The sequence below is a fragment of the Manacus vitellinus genome, unplaced genomic scaffold, assembly GCF_001715985.3.
Source record: "Manacus vitellinus isolate BGI_N305 unplaced genomic scaffold, ASM171598v3 scaffold_26_pilon, whole genome shotgun sequence".
NCBI classification, from domain to species: domain Eukaryota; kingdom Metazoa; phylum Chordata; class Aves; order Passeriformes; family Pipridae; genus Manacus; species Manacus vitellinus.
Genome location: NW_021939960.1, coordinates 10,343,100 through 10,362,721, shown reverse-complemented (window position 1 = coordinate 10,362,721; position 19,622 = coordinate 10,343,100). Strand labels below are relative to the sequence as shown.

The window sequence follows — 19,622 nt, the reverse complement described above, 5'->3', positions numbered from 1 at the left end:
GCAGCGGCACGCAGGGATGAGCGGGGAAGCGAGGCACTGACATCCCGGGGTAAGCGGGGAGCCGCCGTGCCAACACCCACATCCCGGGATGCTGCTGGGACCCAGGGCGCAGGGACACTCCACGTCCCTCTGCGGACGGGTGTAGGGGAGTCCCTCTCCCCGGAGCTGCATCTCTCCCTCCCCACGGAACGGAGCGTGGTGCGGGATTCCCTCCGGAGAGCTGTGCACCCGCTGCGTGAGACCTGGGAGCGGAGGCTGGCACAGGGCAGGGATCATCTGCAGCCGGCGCTGGGCTGCCCGCTGGCAGCAGACAGCCGAGCTGTTGGTAATCACCCCCTCCTGCACCCTGAGGAGAGTGGGGAGTCCCCCCGTCATCTCCATCCCCAGCCCTGGGCATTTTGGTGGCCTCTCATCGTACAGCAGCAGCTTACGCTCCGTTTGCAGGGAGCAGCCAGCAGTGGGAATCCCCTTTCCATCCTCCCCACTGCCCGCCTGGCAAACCCCCCACCGCTCGAGGCTTGGTCTTCAGCATATTCAGGCTGATGCGTGCAGGGACGCTCAGAGACGGGGACGGGGCTCTGCAGGGGCAATTTTGGATGACCCAGCGCGTGGGGCACCACCCTGCAGGAGCTGGGAGGTCACCCAGCCCCAGCACCCCCTCAGGTGCCCAGCAGGGGACCCCCGGCCCCACCCCGGCCCCATGGACATCCCGCACAGGATCTCCTCAGTGGTTTACAGCCACCACTCTGGCACACCTGGGACGTGCAGAGTCACAAGCCCGGGCTGACAAGGCATTTAGGTCTGGGCTACAGGGCAAAGGATAAAGGATTCCTCCTCCTCTACGAATTTCTAATGATTCCTCTGAGCCACACAACTCCCTGCTGGGAAGCCTCACTGAGCTGTAAGTACAGGGGTTTTTATTTGAGCTGTTAATCTAAATCCATTGTACCTGGCTGGAAAAGCCCCTGTGTGCAATACTCCCTGCACTTGCTGCCTCCTTGCTTGAATGTCTATTAGCACCTTCCTTCCCACTCCCTTGGGTCCCCTCTGACAGGTAGAATACATATACATAACTTCCATTTGAAAGCCTTTGAGAAAAAAAATATGTTGTCAAGGGAAACTCTTCCAGCATTTCTTATAGATATGCTTGATCTGTTTTTGTATTTTTTTTACTGTCAGAAATGCATGTATCAGACATTTTTCTTCTCCACAACACAGATATTCAATTGAATGCCCAACACCCAGCTCACACTGGGCTTGTATAATTCTGATGGTTGTCTCAAAATAGCTTACAATACATTTCAACATTTATCAGAGAGAGACTGGCTTTATCTGTTCCATTTTTCCAATCATTCGTGGAAATTTTGGGTTAACTAAAGGAAAATTTTGCAAATTCACTTTATTCCAGACAGACATATTTGTATTCTCTCTCCGTTGTGCTTTAAAATAAAAAATCACCCAACCTTCCTAATGTGAGCTTCTGTTTCCCACCTGATAGCCCTGCAAATGTGAGTGGGGAACACACTTTGTTGATCCAACGGGGGACATCACGCCCTGTCTCAGTTCAAACCCTAGTTTTGTTCTAAAGCTGAGCTTAGCTGGTCGTGAAACAAGTAGGCAACAGAGTTATAAAACTATTAATTGCTGCTTTAGGTTCCTAGATGAAAGCTGTATGTGGGCAGAAATAATTTGTTCTATTCAGAAGTGAACATCAGAAAGGAGCGTCTGTGGTGGTTCGTGACCCTTCTCCTCACTCTGCTTCTGGCACAGGAGCGATGGAGGGATTTCCCTGGAGTACAAAGGCTTGCAGGGTGCTGGCACCCACCTTTTCCTTTTGAGCTGGGAGAGAGGTGGGAGCCAGCTCCCTCCTGGCCCCCAGGGTTTGGCAGGGCTCACCCAGAGCCACAGCTGTGCACTGGGGATGGTCCTGCTGAGCTGGAGCATCACTCTGGGCTTGTCCTGCTGTCCTGGGCTGCCCTGCGCCTCAAAAACACCTTGCCTTTGATTTTGGTGGCATTTGGCCTGACCTCACAGAGTGGCTGCTCTATAGGGAGAGTGGGGAGAGTCTGAGGCTGGTTTGGGGACAAGCTGGATCCCACAGAGGCACTCCCAGGGCCCTGTCTGTGTGTGTTTGTAGCCTGGATGCATGAGCATCCTTCTGGAAGGAAGCTGGATTAGTCATCCACACCCCACAGATGGGCTGTGTGATGTCTTCTTTGGAAAAGCTAATCTGCCACTGAAATTCCAGTTTATCCCTGAAAAAGAGTGTTTACATCCCTTTTTCTCCCTTGCTTTTTTCTTAAGCATTGAAAGAGTTGATCCTTCTCCTTCTTCCCTCCCCTTTCAAGACAATGAGTCCATTAAGCTCTGAGGTTTATCACGAGCTGGTTGCCTCCTCCAGACGTCAAAGCTGTGTCTTTAAGGAGCCCTGGCTGGGAGGTGCAGTGGAGGTAGCAGATACCTCTGCCAGGCTATTTCACACAAATCTGCCATTTGCTGCACCCACAGCCCCGCTCTGCTTAAAAACAAACCTCTGGGGTTTAACCACTACTCCGTTACCTGTCGCTAAAAGTTTGAAAAAGTCTGTGGGTGACACAAGGCAGGAAAAATGTAATTCCTCAACCAAGAGAGCAAAGCAGTGTCCCTCAACACCCACCACCCCATGCCAGGAGCAGGGGGACCCCATGAACACAGGGCTGCTCTGTGCATCCCCAGGTGTTCTGATGAATAAGAAAGGTGAAAAAATCTGTTTTCAAGGTGATGCAGAAAGATCACAAACCTTTTATTTGCCTTTTTTTGCTCCTAGTCAAGACAGGTGAATGCATCTGAAGTGTGGGAATGATTCTCTTTCTTAGATGCTTTAACTGCTTCTCATTAGAAAATGGAATTTCTGCTGCACAGAAAAGCCCAGCTCCCTGAAACTTATAAATTCCTAAAACACAGCAGAAATCAAAACTTTGGGTTTTTATTTCCCCGCTGACATACAGATTCAGTCATCGATGATTCTGAATAATGCTTTTGTTATGTTTCAACATTATAGAAATAATATTAGTATTTTACATGACAGAACACACAGGAGGAAACAAAACAGGCGGTTAAATTGTTTTGACACTTCTTCCTCTGAAATCCTCCCTAAAACTGACACCTTCTCTGACAATACTTTGATTTTGGCAAAACTGCCTGTGCTGCTGGGAGAATTGCACCATCTGAGGACTTTTTGACCGGGTCTAATTAGCAGCGTAGGTAGTGGGGCTACAAAGCACTTTGGCAGAATCACAGCAGCGGTGATTTGATGAGATCTAATTTTTCCTCAGGGATGCTCTTTGGGGGATAAATCCTCTCTTCAGTGACTAATTACCTGTTTGAACAAGGAGAGCCCCATGGAGGAGGTGCTGGAGGTGCAGTAAACTGCCTTCTTTAGGCATTAACGACCTGCAAAGGGAGAAACTTTCAGAGGTAAACAAAGCAAGGAAAAGTTTCACCTGGAAAAATCACTGGTTTTTTTTTTTTTTTTTTTTTTAGCTTCCATACCACAGAAGAACAACTGTTTAAAGCTGTTTCTCTCCCCTCCCTCTCTTCCCCTCGGTCCTCACTTTTCAAAATTCAGACATCCCTCCTCACTCCCCAGGGTGCTTCTGGCCCCGCCTCACCCAGGAGCACCCAGACCGGGGGAAGCCCTGCGTCCCCTCCAGCCCCGCTGTCTCCTCCACAGGTGGAACCAGCTCCTGCTCTGCTGATCATGGTCAACAAGACCTTAAATTACTGGGGTCCCAGTTTTGAGGAGGACGTTATCAACATCAACGTGGGGGGTCTGAGGAGGCGGCTCAGCTCCAGCGCCCTCTCCAAGTTCCCCGACACGCGCCTGGGGCGCCTGCTGTCCTGCGACTCGGAGGAGTCCATCCTGCAGCTCTGCGATGACTACGACGTGAGCGCCAGGGAGTTCTACTTCGACAGAAACCCCGGCTTCTTCCTCTACGTCCTCCACTTCTACCAGACGGGGAAGCTGCACGTCATGGAGGAGCTGTGCGTCTTCTCCTTCTGCCAGGAGATCGAGTACTGGGGCATCAACGAGTTCTTCCTGGACTCCTGCTGCAGCTACCGCTACCACGAGCGCAAGCTGGAGAGCCGGCACCACAACTGGGATGAGGAGAGCGAGGTCAGCAGCGTGGACACGTCCCCCGATGAGATCTCTGACATCAACCACGACCTGCTGCGGTACAGCACCCTGCGCTGCGGCAACGCGCGCAAGCGGCTCTGGCTCACCATGGAGAACCCCGGCTACTCCATCCCCAGCAAACTCTTCAGCTTCGTGTCCATAAGCGTGGTGCTGGTTTCCATAGCCACCATGTGCATCCACAGCATGCCCGAGTACCAGGAGGTGGACGAGAACGGCAATGTGCTCGATGAGCCCATTCTGCACAAGCTGGAGTATTTCTGCATCTCCTGGTTCACCTTCGAAGTGTCTTCCCGCCTCCTGCTCTCCCCCAACCCCAGGAAGTTCTTCAAGCACCCGCTGAACCTGATTGACATTGTCTCGGTGCTGCCCTTCTACTTCACCCTCCTGGTGGACGTGACCATGGGCAGTGACTCAGAGCTGGGCAATCTGGGCAAGGTCGTGCAGGTCTTCCGTCTCATGAGGATATTCCGAGTGCTGAAGCTGGCTCGGCACTCCACTGGACTGAGGTCACTGGGGGCCACCTTGAAGGTAAACTGGCTCTCTATCTCTTTATCTACTCCTTTAGTCTCTGGGTAAGGAGACCTTTGGGTGGTGCCTGGCAAGCTTCCTTGGGGGGGTGGGCTGGGCTGCTGGTGTGTCTGGTAAAGCAAACAAGTGTGAGGAGCACTGCACGTGTCCCCTCCTCACACACGCTCAGCACGAACACCCATCCACCCTGTTTTGCTCCATGCAGAAATGTGCTTCCAGGGACTCAGCCATCCCACCGTGGCGTGAAGGCCTCATTGCACAGCACTGGAATGGACTCAGCCATGTGTGGGTGGATGGGGATGTCCCATCAGAAGCGAGTCTGTGCCTAGTTGGGCTGTAAACGACCTGCTGAGCAGGCACCAGGCCAGGCAGCAGCTGCTGGATCTGCCTGCACCAGTTGTTGTGGGTCAGAGCTGCTCCTATCCCTAGTCTGGGAGAAGGGGGAACCTCCTAAGACCAGGCTACCAGCTGACCTTTGGTGTCTGCCCATCTAGGGAGACATAGAGATCCTGGTCCAGGTGAGCTGACACTTGGATGCTCCCAGACTGAGGTTGGGACTGGCTCATGTGTAACCATGTGTGGCACAAAGCAGCAATAGGAAAGCAAAGGGTGAGCTGTAGGGCCCTGGACAACCAGCCCCAGGCAGAGTCTGTGCCCTCAGCACAGAGCCCTCAGCAGAGCCTGAGCTACCAGCAGCTGCCCCTCAGTGTGATGGAAAACTCTGCCTGTAGGGCTGGGGAAAGCTGGTCCCAGGACCACACTGTCCTTGGAAGGAAGGGTTGGATGAGGAGATGGTGAGACAGTGGAGGACCAGGACTCAGGCATGCTGGGAGGTGGCAGCCCTGCAGGTTTGGTGAGAGGGTGCACATCCTCCATAACATGCCCCAAGGCTGTGTTTCTCCAGACCCCCTCCACAGCACCCCAGCCTCTTTAGAAAGACCAAAGGCAGCTTGAAATCTCTCATGAAATCATCACCATCCTGGTGCTGCAGCCAGACCTCCATCACTGCAGCTCAGCAGGGTGGCACAGACCAGCCTCCACGTGGTTCTGCTCCTAACAGAGCCTGAAATTCAACCAAAGGGATGCTCTCCTCCCACTGCCTGGCATGGGACAGAGCTGCAGCTCCTGGTGCTGCTGCCTCTGCAGGGCCATCATAGGGATGAGAGGCTGGGGACACCCTGCTTTCACTGCTGCAGCAGTGGCAGAGCCAGCATGGAGTGTCCTGGCATCAGCAGGACTCGGCTGCCAGGGTTGGTCCCATTCCTGTGGCTGAGTCATGGAGAAAAGCAAACCTCGAGTGTGGCTGGTGTTGAGGATGGGCAGCAGGAAAGGTCTTCTGCCAGCTTCTGCTGTGAAGCAGGATCAGCCAAGCCCAGCACTAATCCTGCAGAGCCCACAGATCATCAAAATATTCCTGGCATCCTCAAAACCCTCAAAACAGGGTTCAGGGAGAGTTCTTTGAAATGAAGGTGCCTGAAGTCCTACCTGTGGGGTACTAACTCCCAAACACTCACCTTGCGAGAGCGCTGACAAGTGACAGACCCGTGTCAAAGCGCCGCTGAAATCTGCACAAACCTGCACGTGTCCGTGCTCCATCCGAGCGTGACCAACACGCTGCAGAACACCAGGGACTCAGGGGCTCATCTGCATATTATTAAGCAGCAGATGAGATCCGGGGAGTCGGCAGCGTCCCGGCTCCGGCGGCTGATTCACCCAGTGACGCGCTGGAAAGCGCCGCTTCCCGGGGACTCCGGAGCCAGCTGTAAATGGGGATGAGCGGAGACACAGATCTGACGCAGCAGCTTGGCATTGTGATTTACTGGGCACATAAATTACAACGTCTTGTTAATCATAATTTACTTCCTATTGCCAGAGCAGGAATCGGGAGCGGAGCGGTAAAGGCTGTTAACAGCCAGGAAGTGGGAGCGATGGCTCTGGCAAGCTGAGCGATTGTTCCCCTGCCACGAAAGTGCTAGCAGAGGGAATTCTGCCATTTGTGCATCATGAGCCCTGAACCATCCTCAGATTGCTTGAGGCCTGATCCAGGGTCTGTTTAATTTGAAGAGAGGCTTCCTACGTGTCTGTTCTCCCTCTGCAGTGCAGGACGTCCATTAAAACTATTGCAGCTCCGTGGGTGTGGGTTTGGAGTCTGTCTCCCACTGGCTGTCAATAGGTGTTGGGCCCTGGGTAATTACAGCACCGGCAGGGATCTACAGGAGCTGCTATCTGTCCCCTCAGGGGCCTAAATACACAAGCAGGTTGGAAGAGCTGGAGCTGCATGACCCTGGACAGCAGATGCTGCTGCTACCATGGGCCATCTCTGCTCAGTCTCCACACTGGTATCTCTGGCCAGGCTCAGGCTGGGGTCTTCCATTCCAGTTGTCTTGTGCTATACTGCAGGAAAGACGTGCATTCAGCAGGACCCTGGAGAGACTCCTGCCGGGGGAGCTTTTTGCTGGAGCCTTGTGTTACTGAGCATCGCCTCGCCAGGGCTGGCTACTTGCTAAACCTGCATCCCACCCGAACCCCAGCTGCAGCTGCCTCCCCCCTCAATCAGTGAGCAAACCATAAGTTTTGCAGATAAATGGCTGCAAATAGGTGGCAGCCAGTGCCAGCTGGGAGATTCCTGGAGCCTCCTTTTTGCTGCAAGCCCTGACCCTGCTTGTAAATTGAAGCAGCAGGAGCTATTGAGCTGCCTGACTTCCCCTTTGCCCTTCCCCTCCAACACATCCTAGGGCCAGAACCAATACTTTTAAAAAAATGTATGAGGTTATTTGGTGCTGCTGCCGCCCAGCTGGGACGTGCAGACCTGCTGTTAAGCTCCAGCCAGGAGCAGGTCTTTCATGGCCAAGTGATACATCCTTGAAACTCAGTGCCTCTGAGCTGTTCGTCCTCCTCGAGAGGCCCCCTCGGAGCTGCTCTAGGGCATTTGCCCTGTATCAGGTGAGGGAAGAGGAGGAAGAGGAGGAGGTGGTGGTTATTTCCCCACGGTATTCCTGGCTTTAACTGAGCAGCTTTTGCCAGCAGTCTAAACAAAGTCTCCTCAGTCCCTGACATGAATCCGCCTCCCTTAGGTCTTGTCTTGACCGCAGAAGCCTTTTCCCACATCTGTGCTATTTGCTTTGCTCACATTGTTTCCCTTAGTCATTATGTGGTCTCCAATAAAGCATTCTCTGCCTGTTAGGAGACTGGGAAAAAATCCCCACGATCAAAGCTCTGCTTTCTTTTCCCGAAATGATGAAGAGCAAGCTGGCAGATCAGTGGGCAGAAACATCCAAGAAATTCACTTGTGACAGTCAAAAAGTGCTTGGACAATGCTGGAGGATGGTGCTGGCAGTCTGTCCCCTGGAAGTTCCCTTCCCGGCATGACTTGCTACCTCATCCTGCAACTGCCCACTGCCTTTTCCCCCTGGGCTTCTGGCACAGGTTTATATTTTGCTCAGATATTAAGAATATCCAAAGAAAGATTGTGGCACAAAGGTTTTAGTTTGAAACCAGAGGAATGATGGCTTCTTCAAGGATCATTGCACACCTCTGCTGTCAGTCTGTCCCCCCAGGTCCTGCACACCCACCTGAGAGCTTGGCTCTGTTCCCACCAGGGCTTCCAGACTCCTCGGGCTGGGGCTCATCAAGCTGGGGATTGGAACACCCTGTTGGATGGGTGCTAAGACCAGCCCATGCTGACACTGGATGGATCCCTGCACTGACCAGATGACCAGGGCCGCTTGGATCCATGTCAGCTCTGAGGTTCACTGGGAGTCTCCCACGGAAGAGCAATAAAATCTGAAAGGAATGTAATTATCTCAGAAAAAAGTTTCTGCAGTAATACACACACGTGTGTAGCAAAGGGTTCCATGGATGCTGAGACTGCCAGGGGTGGTGGGATATAGCAGGGACCAGGACCCTGGGGCTCTGGCTGTGGGGTCCCCAGGGAGAGCTGAGCTGAGCCTCAGCAGAGGCCACATCTTCCCTGAGAGCACTGCCAGCGACTCGGGAAGGTACAAATTGCTTCTCTTAGCGGCTGCCTATTAGGTGGTTTCTGGGGACCTGCCAAATAAAAGGAAATGTGATAAATATTGTTAGCTGAGATCGGGTTGGAGTGAGTGCTGGAGGCAGGGGAGCAGCCTGTGCTGGGTATCCCTGGCTGGAGAGCACAGCCTTCCCTCCTGGCACTTGCAGGCTGGTGGAGTGCAGAGAGCTGGCTGTGGGTGCCAGGAGTGATTCCCGGTTGCACCACCCGCTCCAGGTGTGGGTCACCCACACACCTCCCAACGCGTCCCAGCCCGTCCCTACAGCGGGACATCCCATGGCAGAGGTGGGCAGGGGCGCTGAGATCCACACAGAGGTGTGCAGGGCTGTATTTGCACTGTGGCATCCCAGTGTCCTGGCTGGTGATGGGTGTGGTGGCTCCCACCGACCACTGCTCTGCTTTGCCTTCCAGCACAGCTACCGGGAGGTGGGGATCCTGCTGCTCTACCTGGCCGTGGGGGTCTCTGTCTTCTCTGGAGTGGCCTACACTGCCGAGAAGGAGGAAGACGTTGGCTTCGACACCATCCCAGCGTGCTGGTGGTGGGGCACGGTCAGCATGACCACCGTGGGCTACGGCGACGTGGTGCCCGTCACGGTGGCGGGGAAGCTGGCTGCCTCGGGCTGCATCCTGGGGGGCATCCTGGTCGTGGCACTGCCCATCACCATCATCTTCAACAAGTTCTCTCACTTCTACCGCAAGCAGAAGGCGCTGGAGGCGGCCGTGAGGAACAGCGGGAAGAAGGACCACGAGGAGGTGGAGAGCGTCTCCAGCCGCGACCGAGAGGACTCGGAGGCCCTGAGCGAGACCTCCCTGGACAGAGGCAGCCCCGACCGCCGTGGTCTGACCCCCGGTGCCCACCCCAGCCCCTGAGCCACGCTCCGTGGCGCTGGGGCCCGCAGGACCTGCTTGCTCACGGCGAGCACAGCACGGCTGCTGCACTGGGACACGGCAGAGGATCCGGGCTCTCCCTGTCCTGCACCACAGCTGGCATTGCCCCGGCCCTGCCAAGGACAGCAGGGGTTGGAGGAGATGCCCAGTGGGTGCTGGCTGCTTCCAGCCCCCGGGATGCGGTGACTGGGTCTGCCTGGATGTGTTTTAGCCTTCACCCTGCTCCCCCTGGCTGCAAATGGAGGCTGTGGTGCTGGACATACTCCCACCAAAAGGGGAGGGAGAAAAAAGAAATACAGGTGAGCCCTTACCAGGCACTGCCCCAGCTGGGTAGAGGGGGATTTCCCTCTGCCAGAAGGTTGTGTGTTGTCCAGGGTGAGGCTAAACAGCTCAAGGGTGAGGCAGACCCTGACCAAGTTGGCTGCCCTTGCAGGTCCTCTGCCAGGTCAGCATCAACTCCAGCCCCAGCCTTGTCCTACCCCCTGCTGGAAACAGCCTCAAAAGGCTCAACTGGTCCCCCAGCCATAAAGGAAAGGGGGCTAGAAGTGAGTCTGTATAAGGGGAGAGGTGGTGTCAGCTCAGGGTGAATCCCACTGTCCTCAGTCCCTGCAGTGGGGTTGACTGGACTTCACCTTCCTTCCAGCTGGGGTTTATCTGCTCGCCTGCACTGCCACTGCTGGGATCCCCGGGGATCTGGGGCTGGGGCATGGCACAGCCAGGAGCACTGCCCATGCAGGGGGGCACCAGCCAGGGATGACCAGGCCAAAGGGACGTTGTCCTCTGAGGCAGGAGCAGAGGAAGGGGATCAAGCTGGGGGAACTGAGGAGCCATCCCCAGTGGGGCTCTCCCCACAAGCCCTTCCCTCCACGGCGCTCCTATGCCATGGGAGCCCAGGGCCTGCAGCAGGCCATGGTGGGGTAGGAGACACAACCAAAGCCAGCTGGGTTTGGCACACAGCCTGTTCCCCCTCACCACAGCCCCAGCCTGGCTTCGTTCTGCCTCTTCCCTCCTTGCCTCAGGGCCAGGCAGGGGCAGGAGGGCTGTAAGGAGTGGGGGGTCATACTGCCCTGAGTGTCCTCGCTGTTCCCCAGGGAGCTCAGCTCCCCGGGGGATGATGCACTCACCTTCCCTCTGCCCGGAGGGGGCACCCCCATGTCCGTGGGACAGAGGAGACCTTGCACTGCTCCTCAGTGACCAAGCACCTCACAGCCGGGCAGGGAGGTCCGCCTGGAGCACCAGACTGCCCTCCTGCCTGGACCCCCAGCCCACCTGAGCACATTCAGGGCTGCTCCCAGCACAGCATTAATTCCCTATGGAGTCTTTCCTTGCCCCCATGGTTCTCTGTTTGGAAACTGTGCAGCTCCGTTGTGCACAGGGGAACACACCCAGCAACGCCTGTTCTGAGCAGGGGAAATGTGCATCCTGCAATCCCCAAATCAGCTCAAAACCACGTTGGTGGCTGCAGGATGACCCCAGGTACCTGGATCACGGGGTTTGCTGCTGGCTGTCCTGGCTGGGTGTCAGAACAGCCGCAGCTGCTGGTGCTGGATCTGCTGATCACGGGCAAGAAAAGCCAAACCAACGCCAGTGCAGGTCCAGCCCTTCTGAACCCCAGCGGGACTCGGGGAGGGTCCCCAAGGACCTGTGGTGTGGGATCGGAGGGTGTTCACGCTTCTGGCATCATCAAGTCTTCCAGTATCGATGGTTTGTGGTCTGCTCTGCGCTCAGTCCTGCTCTGAGCTGGGACTGGGGAGCGGCTCCGTCCGCTCCGACCGGCTCCCGCTGCACTGTTACTTGAAAAAAGGAAGGAGTTTCCCCTTCTCACCATAAATATTCCAGTAGCAAAATGTATTAAAATGTGAAGAGTAAATTACATCTATTAATGAAAAAGCATTATGCAAATAATTAGGAGCATGTAAATTAATTTTATATCTATGCATGGGATGCATACTGTATATTTTATTAAAGACCTCAGTGACCTGCTGTGGATGCTGGTTTCTGTTTTGTGGCAGCTGCACGTGCCCATGCTCATGCAGCCCATGGGCTGAGCTGGGGCTGGATCAGCAGTCTGGGGTGAGCAGGAGCTGCTCCCACAGCACTGCAGGTCCCTGTCAGCCAGCTCCAGCACCACCTCGGAGCACAGCGGAGATTCCACCTCATCCCTGCTCTGGGTGGTGAGTGACAGCTTGTCCTCGTGCTTGGACCACTGGTGTCATCCTGGCTGGAGCAGTTTGGATAACCCACCTCCTTGAGGCTCAAGGAAGGGGCATTCCTGGGTGCAAGGGGATGGGTTGGAGCTGGTGGGCTCTGGGAAAAGCCACACAGGGAGCCAGGCATCACAGCTGGGAGGGAGAGAATCCTGATGCTGGGTGTGGCCTCAGATGCTCTGAAATGAACGGGGTGTCTCTCTCTAGGCTGTTGCTCTGCAAGGGCTGGCTGGGGAGGGCAGGACTTACCACTGCTCTTCCTGTGTCAGGTGCATTCCTCTGCTGGGTGTGACAGGAGCCAGGGGTAAAAATAGAATTTAATCTCTATTCCTTTGAGACCTTTTCCATTAAAAAAATAAAAATCTACAAGCTGCTGATCTTTCCAAGGGAAAAGCTCCCCTGCCTTGGGGGCTGTAAGCAAGGCAGGACATCCTTCAGGCCCCCCTGGGGCAGCAGCTCTCGGAGGGGCTGCTGCAGAAGAGCTCCAAGCTCGGGTTTGGGAAAGCCACGAGGGATGTTTTCTTTTTTTAGCCTCCTGCACTCTGTTGAAGACATTAGGATTTGTATGGCTCTGAGTAACTGCACTAGGAAAATCCTCCCACTGCTGTGCAGGCAGATCTAGCAGAGCTGGAGTTGTGCAGAGCAGGGAAGAGCCGGGTGCAGGAAGGTGCCCAGCAGCAGTGGGTGATCACAGCCCACGCTCGCGCTGCAGAGACACGTCTGTGCAGCAACGGGGCTGCCAGGACGGGGCTGACTTACTATTTCTAAGGCAAGGAGGAAACTCGTGTTCTTTTGCTAATCCCTAATCAGTTTTCCTGAGTGGCTGCGTTTTCATTTGGTACAGTGGGTAAATCAATTACACACTTTATCAGGTTATTCCTACAAAGCTGCTTTCCACATTCACAAAATGACTGATGAAAGCACGACTCTCTTGCCTCCAGGGAATGGTGATTAAGGAGTGACCTTATTAAGCTGTTTAATGCAGCCGAGAATTAGACAACTCTCCTCAAAGAGACAAAGTAAACTTCATTACTTCTGTTTGAAACTTCTTTTCCTTTGCCAGCTCTAAGCACCGTGACTACCCTGAGCTTGTTCTGTGCACTCAGGAGATTTTAAAGGGTTTGATCTGTAGGAAGGGAAGACTCCTCACTGACAGCGTTCTGGGATCTCTGCTGCTCACAGGTTCCTACAGCCCTGCTGACCTCAGTAAAAATCCAAGCTTAGTGCCTGAGCACACTGCTTGACGTGTTAAATCAGTGTTACTGCTATCTGCTGAACTGTGTAAGGAGATCAGTAAAGACAAACAGTGCAGTAATTCTATTGTTTTGTTTTACAAAATAATGCTAAAACACTTCCTCCTGGTAGAGGTTTATCTGAACCACAGTTGTTAGCTTAGTTATAGGAAACACACAGTCTCAAGGCTTCCATTCTAAGTGCCTGAGAAAGCCAAAAGAACAGCCTTGAAGGCATGGAATTGAATTAACCAAATATGCCTAGACAGGTCACACCATTTCAGGGAATGAAAACCACAGGTCAGATGTGCAGGGAGGCACAAAACCAGTGATGTTCACATCATCTGCATGTTCACATCCAGACCAAGTCTGGTGAGAGCAGGGGGGGAAACCTGCCCCATGCCTTTTTCAAGACCATCCCCTCTGTGGTGAAGGAGTGATGGTCCAGAGCTTGTGAGCCCCTTGGGCTGAGGAAAGTCCACCCCACAGCTCAGCCACCTGATGCCTGTGCAGAGGTAAGAGGCTGCTGTGCTGCTCTCACCACTCAGGATGGGACTCAGGGACTCTGAGCTCCCTCCGCTTCTGTTGATTTGAACAGTGACAGCCTAGAGGGGAGCAGAACAGACTGTCCTTCAGAGCTGGAACTGAACTGTCTTAAACTTTATAAACACGTTGGCTACCTTCCTGGGCTCTTAAATTAAAGGACAATTAACTTTCAGTCTAGAAAGAGATGATGGTTGTTTCCCGGTTTGACCCTTCAAAATTTTGCCAGAGTGATTAGCTCAATGAAAAGCTGTCAGCGCTCGAGGCAGGGCTGTCAGCCAATGCTCAGAGCATTTATCCAAGCTCAGACTCCTCTGGCCTGTGCACAGGAGGAAATGGGACAAAATGAGGGGGTAGGAAATGAATAGCTGGGCATACAGGACACTGGCACAGCAGCCCCTGTCCTTCAGTATTGATTATTGTTAATAACTGCTGATCCTACAGGTTTAGTGGAGAGTTGACTTTTCCCTTTACTGGGGAGAAAAACCTGGCTAAACATCAGTCCCAGCTCACAGGTACCTGTCAGTGTTGGTTTTGTTCCTTATATGCAGTTAATATTTGTGCAGCAGGTGCAGTGCTGCAGCACATGAACACTCCCCTGGTATGGCAGCACTGGGAACACAACCCTCCCTTTGTTCTGGGGCTCCACAATATCCTGGTAACACTGCTGAGGATATGGGAGAGCTCCAGGCTTTCCCAGTTACTAGAAATGCCTGCAGCCTCCCTCCCTTTCACTTCCACGCTCCTTCCGAGCATTTAAAAGCTCACATCTACTTTGTTTCTTCCGGGATTGCTAACCAAAGCTGACTCCTGAATGAATTCTGTCTCTGCTCCCGTTAGTCATCCCTCCAGGACAGATTTAGTAACTGCTCAGGGAAACCACGTCGAAGCCAACAGTTCACCATTGGAAGGCAGCACCCACTCACTGTCAGCTTCATCTTTTTCTGAGCTAGAAAGCTCAAAGTGAGCCAGAATTGGGAGTGAGCCTCCAGCCTCACCTGTTGTGTAGGAAGGTGGATAAATTGATATGTACCTAGTCCCAAACCTGACTGCAGACTCAGGGAAGCTGCTGCAGAGACAGCAAGGGCCTACAGCAGAGTTCAGCATCCCCATTTGCCAGAGCACAACGTGGGGCAAATGACTCTCCTGCATGACTGGGGCTCCAGGCAGGGCTGCCTGTGCTCCCCACTGTGGGGAACTGCCTTTTCCAAAATATTTATCTGATGTGTTTACTGCCTGTGTTCCTGAAAGCTTGTACTCTCCTCCAGAATGTTGCATAACATTGGCTGACTAGAGGTACACCATGTTAAAACTCATCCTCATAAGCAATAATAAACCAAAGTATTTTAATGCACAAACATGAGTCACGACTCTACCCGATGCTTTCAGGTAGGGACAGTTTATTTGCCCCTTTGAACAAATAAGGCAAGATATTTGAGAAAGATCAAATAAAATCTCCTGTATCAAACTGAGAGGAATGCAATAAAAGTTACTATTTCATACATATACAAACTAAAGACCCAACACTATTATATACAAACAGCCAGATCTTACAAAATAGCATTTCAAGTCAGCAGTTTATGCCAGTGTCGCTAATTTCTTTGTTACAAAAAAGTTAAAGCTACAAACTTCACATTTGTAAGTCTCACATGACTGACATCATCAGTGTCTCTGGGTTTTAGAAGCAAAGAGAACAGTTTGTCCAGAACCCTTTCAGCAATGCAGATGGATTCAAGGAGCACACAAAGGTAGCTTCACAATTAAACAAGCTTTTTTGCTTAAAAACTTCGTCAGAACAGCCTTCCCTTATGTCACCAGCCTTGGTCTTAGTCTGGAGTGCTAAGAGTTCACTCTGAGGAGTGAACAGGTCCTGTCCTTCCAGACCCTCTACAAAGGGACCAAAAAAGGGAAATATTTTCTCTAACAGATTGAAAATCAGTGAAGAGAAAATAATTCCTCTGCATTACAGCTCTAAGTGCAAGAAACATCATTAAGTCTCAGCCACTGCAAGCATTTAAGAAAGGTTCAAAGACAGTTAAGCCATTGGACCAGTTTTACTTATTTTGGTTCATTTGCTATATTTTAAGACAATCGCGTCAGCAAAGCAGAGTATTTCAAGAGTGCTTACATTCGGTTACAGAAGTCACAGGTTGCATATTCTGTAAGTAGACACCACCCCGTGGTGTTTCACCTAAAACTTGGGGTTCTAATGCCCTCTGATCACTACAAAGTTACCTACACAGTGCAGAAGTAAAACTCCTCCCGGCAGAGCCCGTTTGATCCACGCCACACGCAGGCAGTGCACGGTTTACCATGTCACATGTCTGTGTGCCCATCACACCAGAGGTGCTGGGCCAGATCCATCCCAGTGACTAATACAAGATCCAGCACTGAGCAGAGAACTCCCTCCTAAGCTGGGGGAGTTTCTTTGATGCAAAGGATGCTCATGGATATTGCTCATAACAAAGACGAGACCAGGGCAAAGAGTATTGCACAGATTCCAATGAGCACGGTATGAGCCCTGATGTTTCCCAATACCTGAGGCTATCAAATTGCTGGTTACCCCAGGATGTACTCCTCCTTCAGTCCCCCTACATACACTGCTTACTGCCTCTCCCTTTTCCTTAGGGACAGCTTGCTGATCTCCAAAACTGCTGTGACCCCAATGCACATCAAACAGAGACAAACTGATGCAACCAGAGCTGCAGAGGGTAAGAATGGCTTGGTTCCTTTCACAGCTATGGAGCAGACCTGTCAGCAAAGCCAAGAGCCTGCTCTAAGGGGAAAACAAGAGCCCACAGAGGCACGAAATGAACACTTCACCTCTCTAGCAGCACTTGATCCAGGAGACACTGCTGTTTTATTATCTAGGTGATGTACCAAGGCCTGTTTCAGAAGATCGACAGGGAAACTGTTCCCTCTATCAGAGCAAAATGAAAATAAATTGGTAGAAATACTTGCTCTGTCCAAACAATTCATCATATGCTGGGAACATCTAAAACTACACAGCTCTGCTGTTACAGCCCACAGGGCAGAGGCACTGCTCAGTCTTTGCCCTGCAAAGAGGCTCTTTGCTGCTTCTGTTTTCCTCTCCCCTCTCTGGTGTGAGCTGATTGCACCATCCCCACAGCGACTGTACACACTGGGGCATCGCCACTGATTGACCTTTACTGGGCAGGAACAGCAGGGAAATGAAAAAAAAAATACAACCTACCAACACAGGAGCATCCAGAGAAACTGGAAGAGACTGAACCTCTTCCAGCAAGACATCAGTAGTTGTCTTCTCATCCAGATCAACTCCGCTTTTGCTCCACCACCATAAATGCACATCTTTGTTAATTCAACAGTTTTTACTTCCAGTTCAACTCTCCTGATGTGCTAAACCTTGCAGAAATGTGAAGGATTGCGAAAACAAGTTTTTATTCAAGTGTCTAAAGATGTAAATTTGAAATGAAGCCTATAAAATATTTCACAAGCTGTGGAGATTTTTTAAGTCCTCTCAGACACAGCTGAAGTACCCAGTTCCTGAGAGTATTCCTTCCACCCATTCAAGTGCTGTTTCCTTTCCTCAGCACTCCACTGTCAGCAGGGTCTCCCTGAAGGACATTTCCAGACAGACAGACAAAGGGGGATCAGATCACTGACTGGCTTTTGGTTTTAAATGGGTGTGGATTTTAAATGACAGAACGTAATTTCTTATGGAGGCACAACGTGCTTTATCTACTCATATAAATTCATAAAGGACACAAAAAGAGGACAAAACTGAGGTCTTGAAGAAACCACACTTGCTTAAAGCACACAGTGTAAGGCATGGGGCTTATTACAGGCTTTTCAAAAACTGAGATTTAAGTTTCTTTCAAAAGGCTGGAACAGTTTGTACAAGTTCTCACCTGCTCTCTTCAGTGACCTACAACTTATCAGTACCTTAACAGTAGAGACAGTTAACAGCTTGAAATTGAGTCTGTGCATTCACAAAGAAAAACAAAACCAAAAAACCCACAAAAGATGCAGCCGTTAAATACCACAATCCATATTCACTGAAACCAAAATGGACTCCTGAAAGTTCAGCTGAAAAAGAGAGTGAGCCAACTTTCATTAGCCTATTCCTACCTGTTCCTCTGGTTTAAAAACAATCCTCCTAAAAACAGTAACAGAACTCCTTTGCAATAACGTGTTAAATACCTGCCTAACATGAAAACACAACCACCAGGATCCTCCAGGTCACGGCATTCCTGAGTTCACAAAGGTGCTATGGAAAAATAAACGAGCAGAAGTATTGCCCTCTATTTCGCTAGCGTATTTCAATAGAAATCAATCTGTTCAGTAGTCATAAAAGCAAGGAGCTGATTGTTTGGGGCTGGAAGAACATTCTACCCGTGGCTCAGAAGTTCTGCTGCCGCCGCTTCTTGGCTTCGATGGCGTCGAGGATCGGCTGCCGCTTGGACTGGTACTTCTGCCGGATCTCCTCGATCTCCTGCTCCATCATGGGGTCCAGGGCCGAGAGCCTCCTCTGGAGCTCATCCACACTCCACGTCTTCAGCTGAGAAGGACACAAAAGAAGAACAGACAGCGGTGTCAGCGTGGCCACCACCCCCAGGTCTGTAGGGATCCCGCTGCCCGTCCGGCGGGCACGGCGCACCTTCCAGGGGCAAAAGTGGGAGAGTTCTGCTCCAGGCTGCTGCTCTCACTGAGACTGGCACAAGCCTGGGGACACTGGGCTGCTTCTGCTCATTTTACAGGTACATTACATGCTCTGTTTAGTGGCAGTGTGAGCGTATAAACAACCAGTGAAATGTTTCCCCTGCTGAGTTGCTTTTCTAACGCTTCATTTTGCAGGTTTAGAACAGAAATACTGCACTGAGATGGAAGAGCAGCAAAGTTCTCTTCCCCTCCCCTTTCCTTGCACCTAAACTTCCTTCTGCTAAATGACAAAAGCAGGCAGAGGGGAACAGAAATCAAAAAATACCATTGACAAAAGTTGCATTTGAATAAAAAAGCATTTCTGTACAATCAGGCTGAAGCTCAGTCAGGGTGAGGATTCAGACAGGAATCCCAGAGCACAAGCACACACACACACCAGGTCTCTTTGGGTCAGCCTCGTACTGTTACAGTATGCAAGTACAATTTGTATTTTCCTGCATGTGTGAAGATGTCAGACTACTCTGGACAAGCTCCCTTTCCCTGAATTCCCTCTCTGCCTGACCTTAGTTTAACTGGCTCTCTTGTCCACGCCAGTTTGCTGAGAACTGGCACAGAAGAGTTTTACCGTGTGATTAGAGATGCCAAGTGTGGCCTGGACAGCCTAGATTGTCCACAGCTACAGCCTTTATGTAATATTATAATATTATAACCTGTGGAACAGATAGGATTTTAGGACAACATTAAAATATATGGACACTGGAAGTGCTTCGGATGTTCACTTAAGCACGAGCCCTTTTCCCATCCAAACCCAAGTGACCATCAGAAACACACAGGAGATGCTGTTTTACAGCCACTGCAGCAGGACAAGGATGACTGTGCAGCACCTGCCAGCAGTGATGGCATCCACTGCTGTGGATGCTAAGAACATGCAAAATAATTTGGGGATTTTTGTGCACAAAGAACTGTCAATTTTTTTGACTTTCAACAAATGTCATAATCGAGTGACTTATCTTTTTATTTCAGTTACATGCAAGTGGTGCTGTCCTGGTTTAGCTGTTAATTAGTCAGCTGTCGTGGTTATTCTTTAAACCACTTCTGAACCGAAACACTCAGTGAAATGTTTGCTGCCTACTACAAGGCAACAAATGAAAGTTTAATGGCAGTTTGCATCAGTCCTTAAAAATAATACTAAGATACAGAAATCTTGATCCCTCTTCCTGAGATGGTTTCTGCTAGCTGATTTCTTACATGGTCTTTTGAAGTTCTTTAGCATATTCTAAAGATCTCTCCTAGTTGCATTTACAGGATCATGAATTCACTTTAATCATCCAGGCACACGTGAAACACAACCTTTCTGCTGAGGATATACAGTCTTT

At 51.5% G+C, this 19,622-nt stretch overlaps 2 protein-coding genes across 2 annotated transcripts in view; one reads left to right on the top strand and one right to left on the bottom strand.

Annotated features, from left to right (window-relative positions):
- Window positions 1–2,949: 2,949 nt before the first annotated feature.
- On the top strand, window positions 2,950–11,145 carry KCNS1 (potassium voltage-gated channel modifier subfamily S member 1). Its single transcript, XM_008920122.4, has 3 exons — window positions 2,950–3,456; window positions 3,713–4,705; window positions 9,147–11,145. Exons 2-3 carry the CDS (start codon window positions 3,740–3,742, stop codon window positions 9,603–9,605), a joined length of 1,425 nt encoding a protein of 474 aa, XP_008918370.3. The 5' UTR covers window positions 2,950–3,456; window positions 3,713–3,739; the 3' UTR covers window positions 9,606–11,145.
- A 3,849-nt stretch (window positions 11,146–14,994) lies between these two features.
- The window catches only part of STK4 (serine/threonine kinase 4), a 45,240-nt gene continuing 40,612 nt past the window's right edge, over window positions 14,995–19,622 (bottom strand). Inside the window, exon 12 of the mRNA XM_029960431.1 lies at window positions 14,995–18,145. Coding sequence (XP_029816291.1) covers window positions 17,987–18,145 — 159 coding nt within the window. The 3' untranslated portion in view covers window positions 14,995–17,986. The remainder of the gene's footprint in view (window positions 18,146–19,622) is intronic.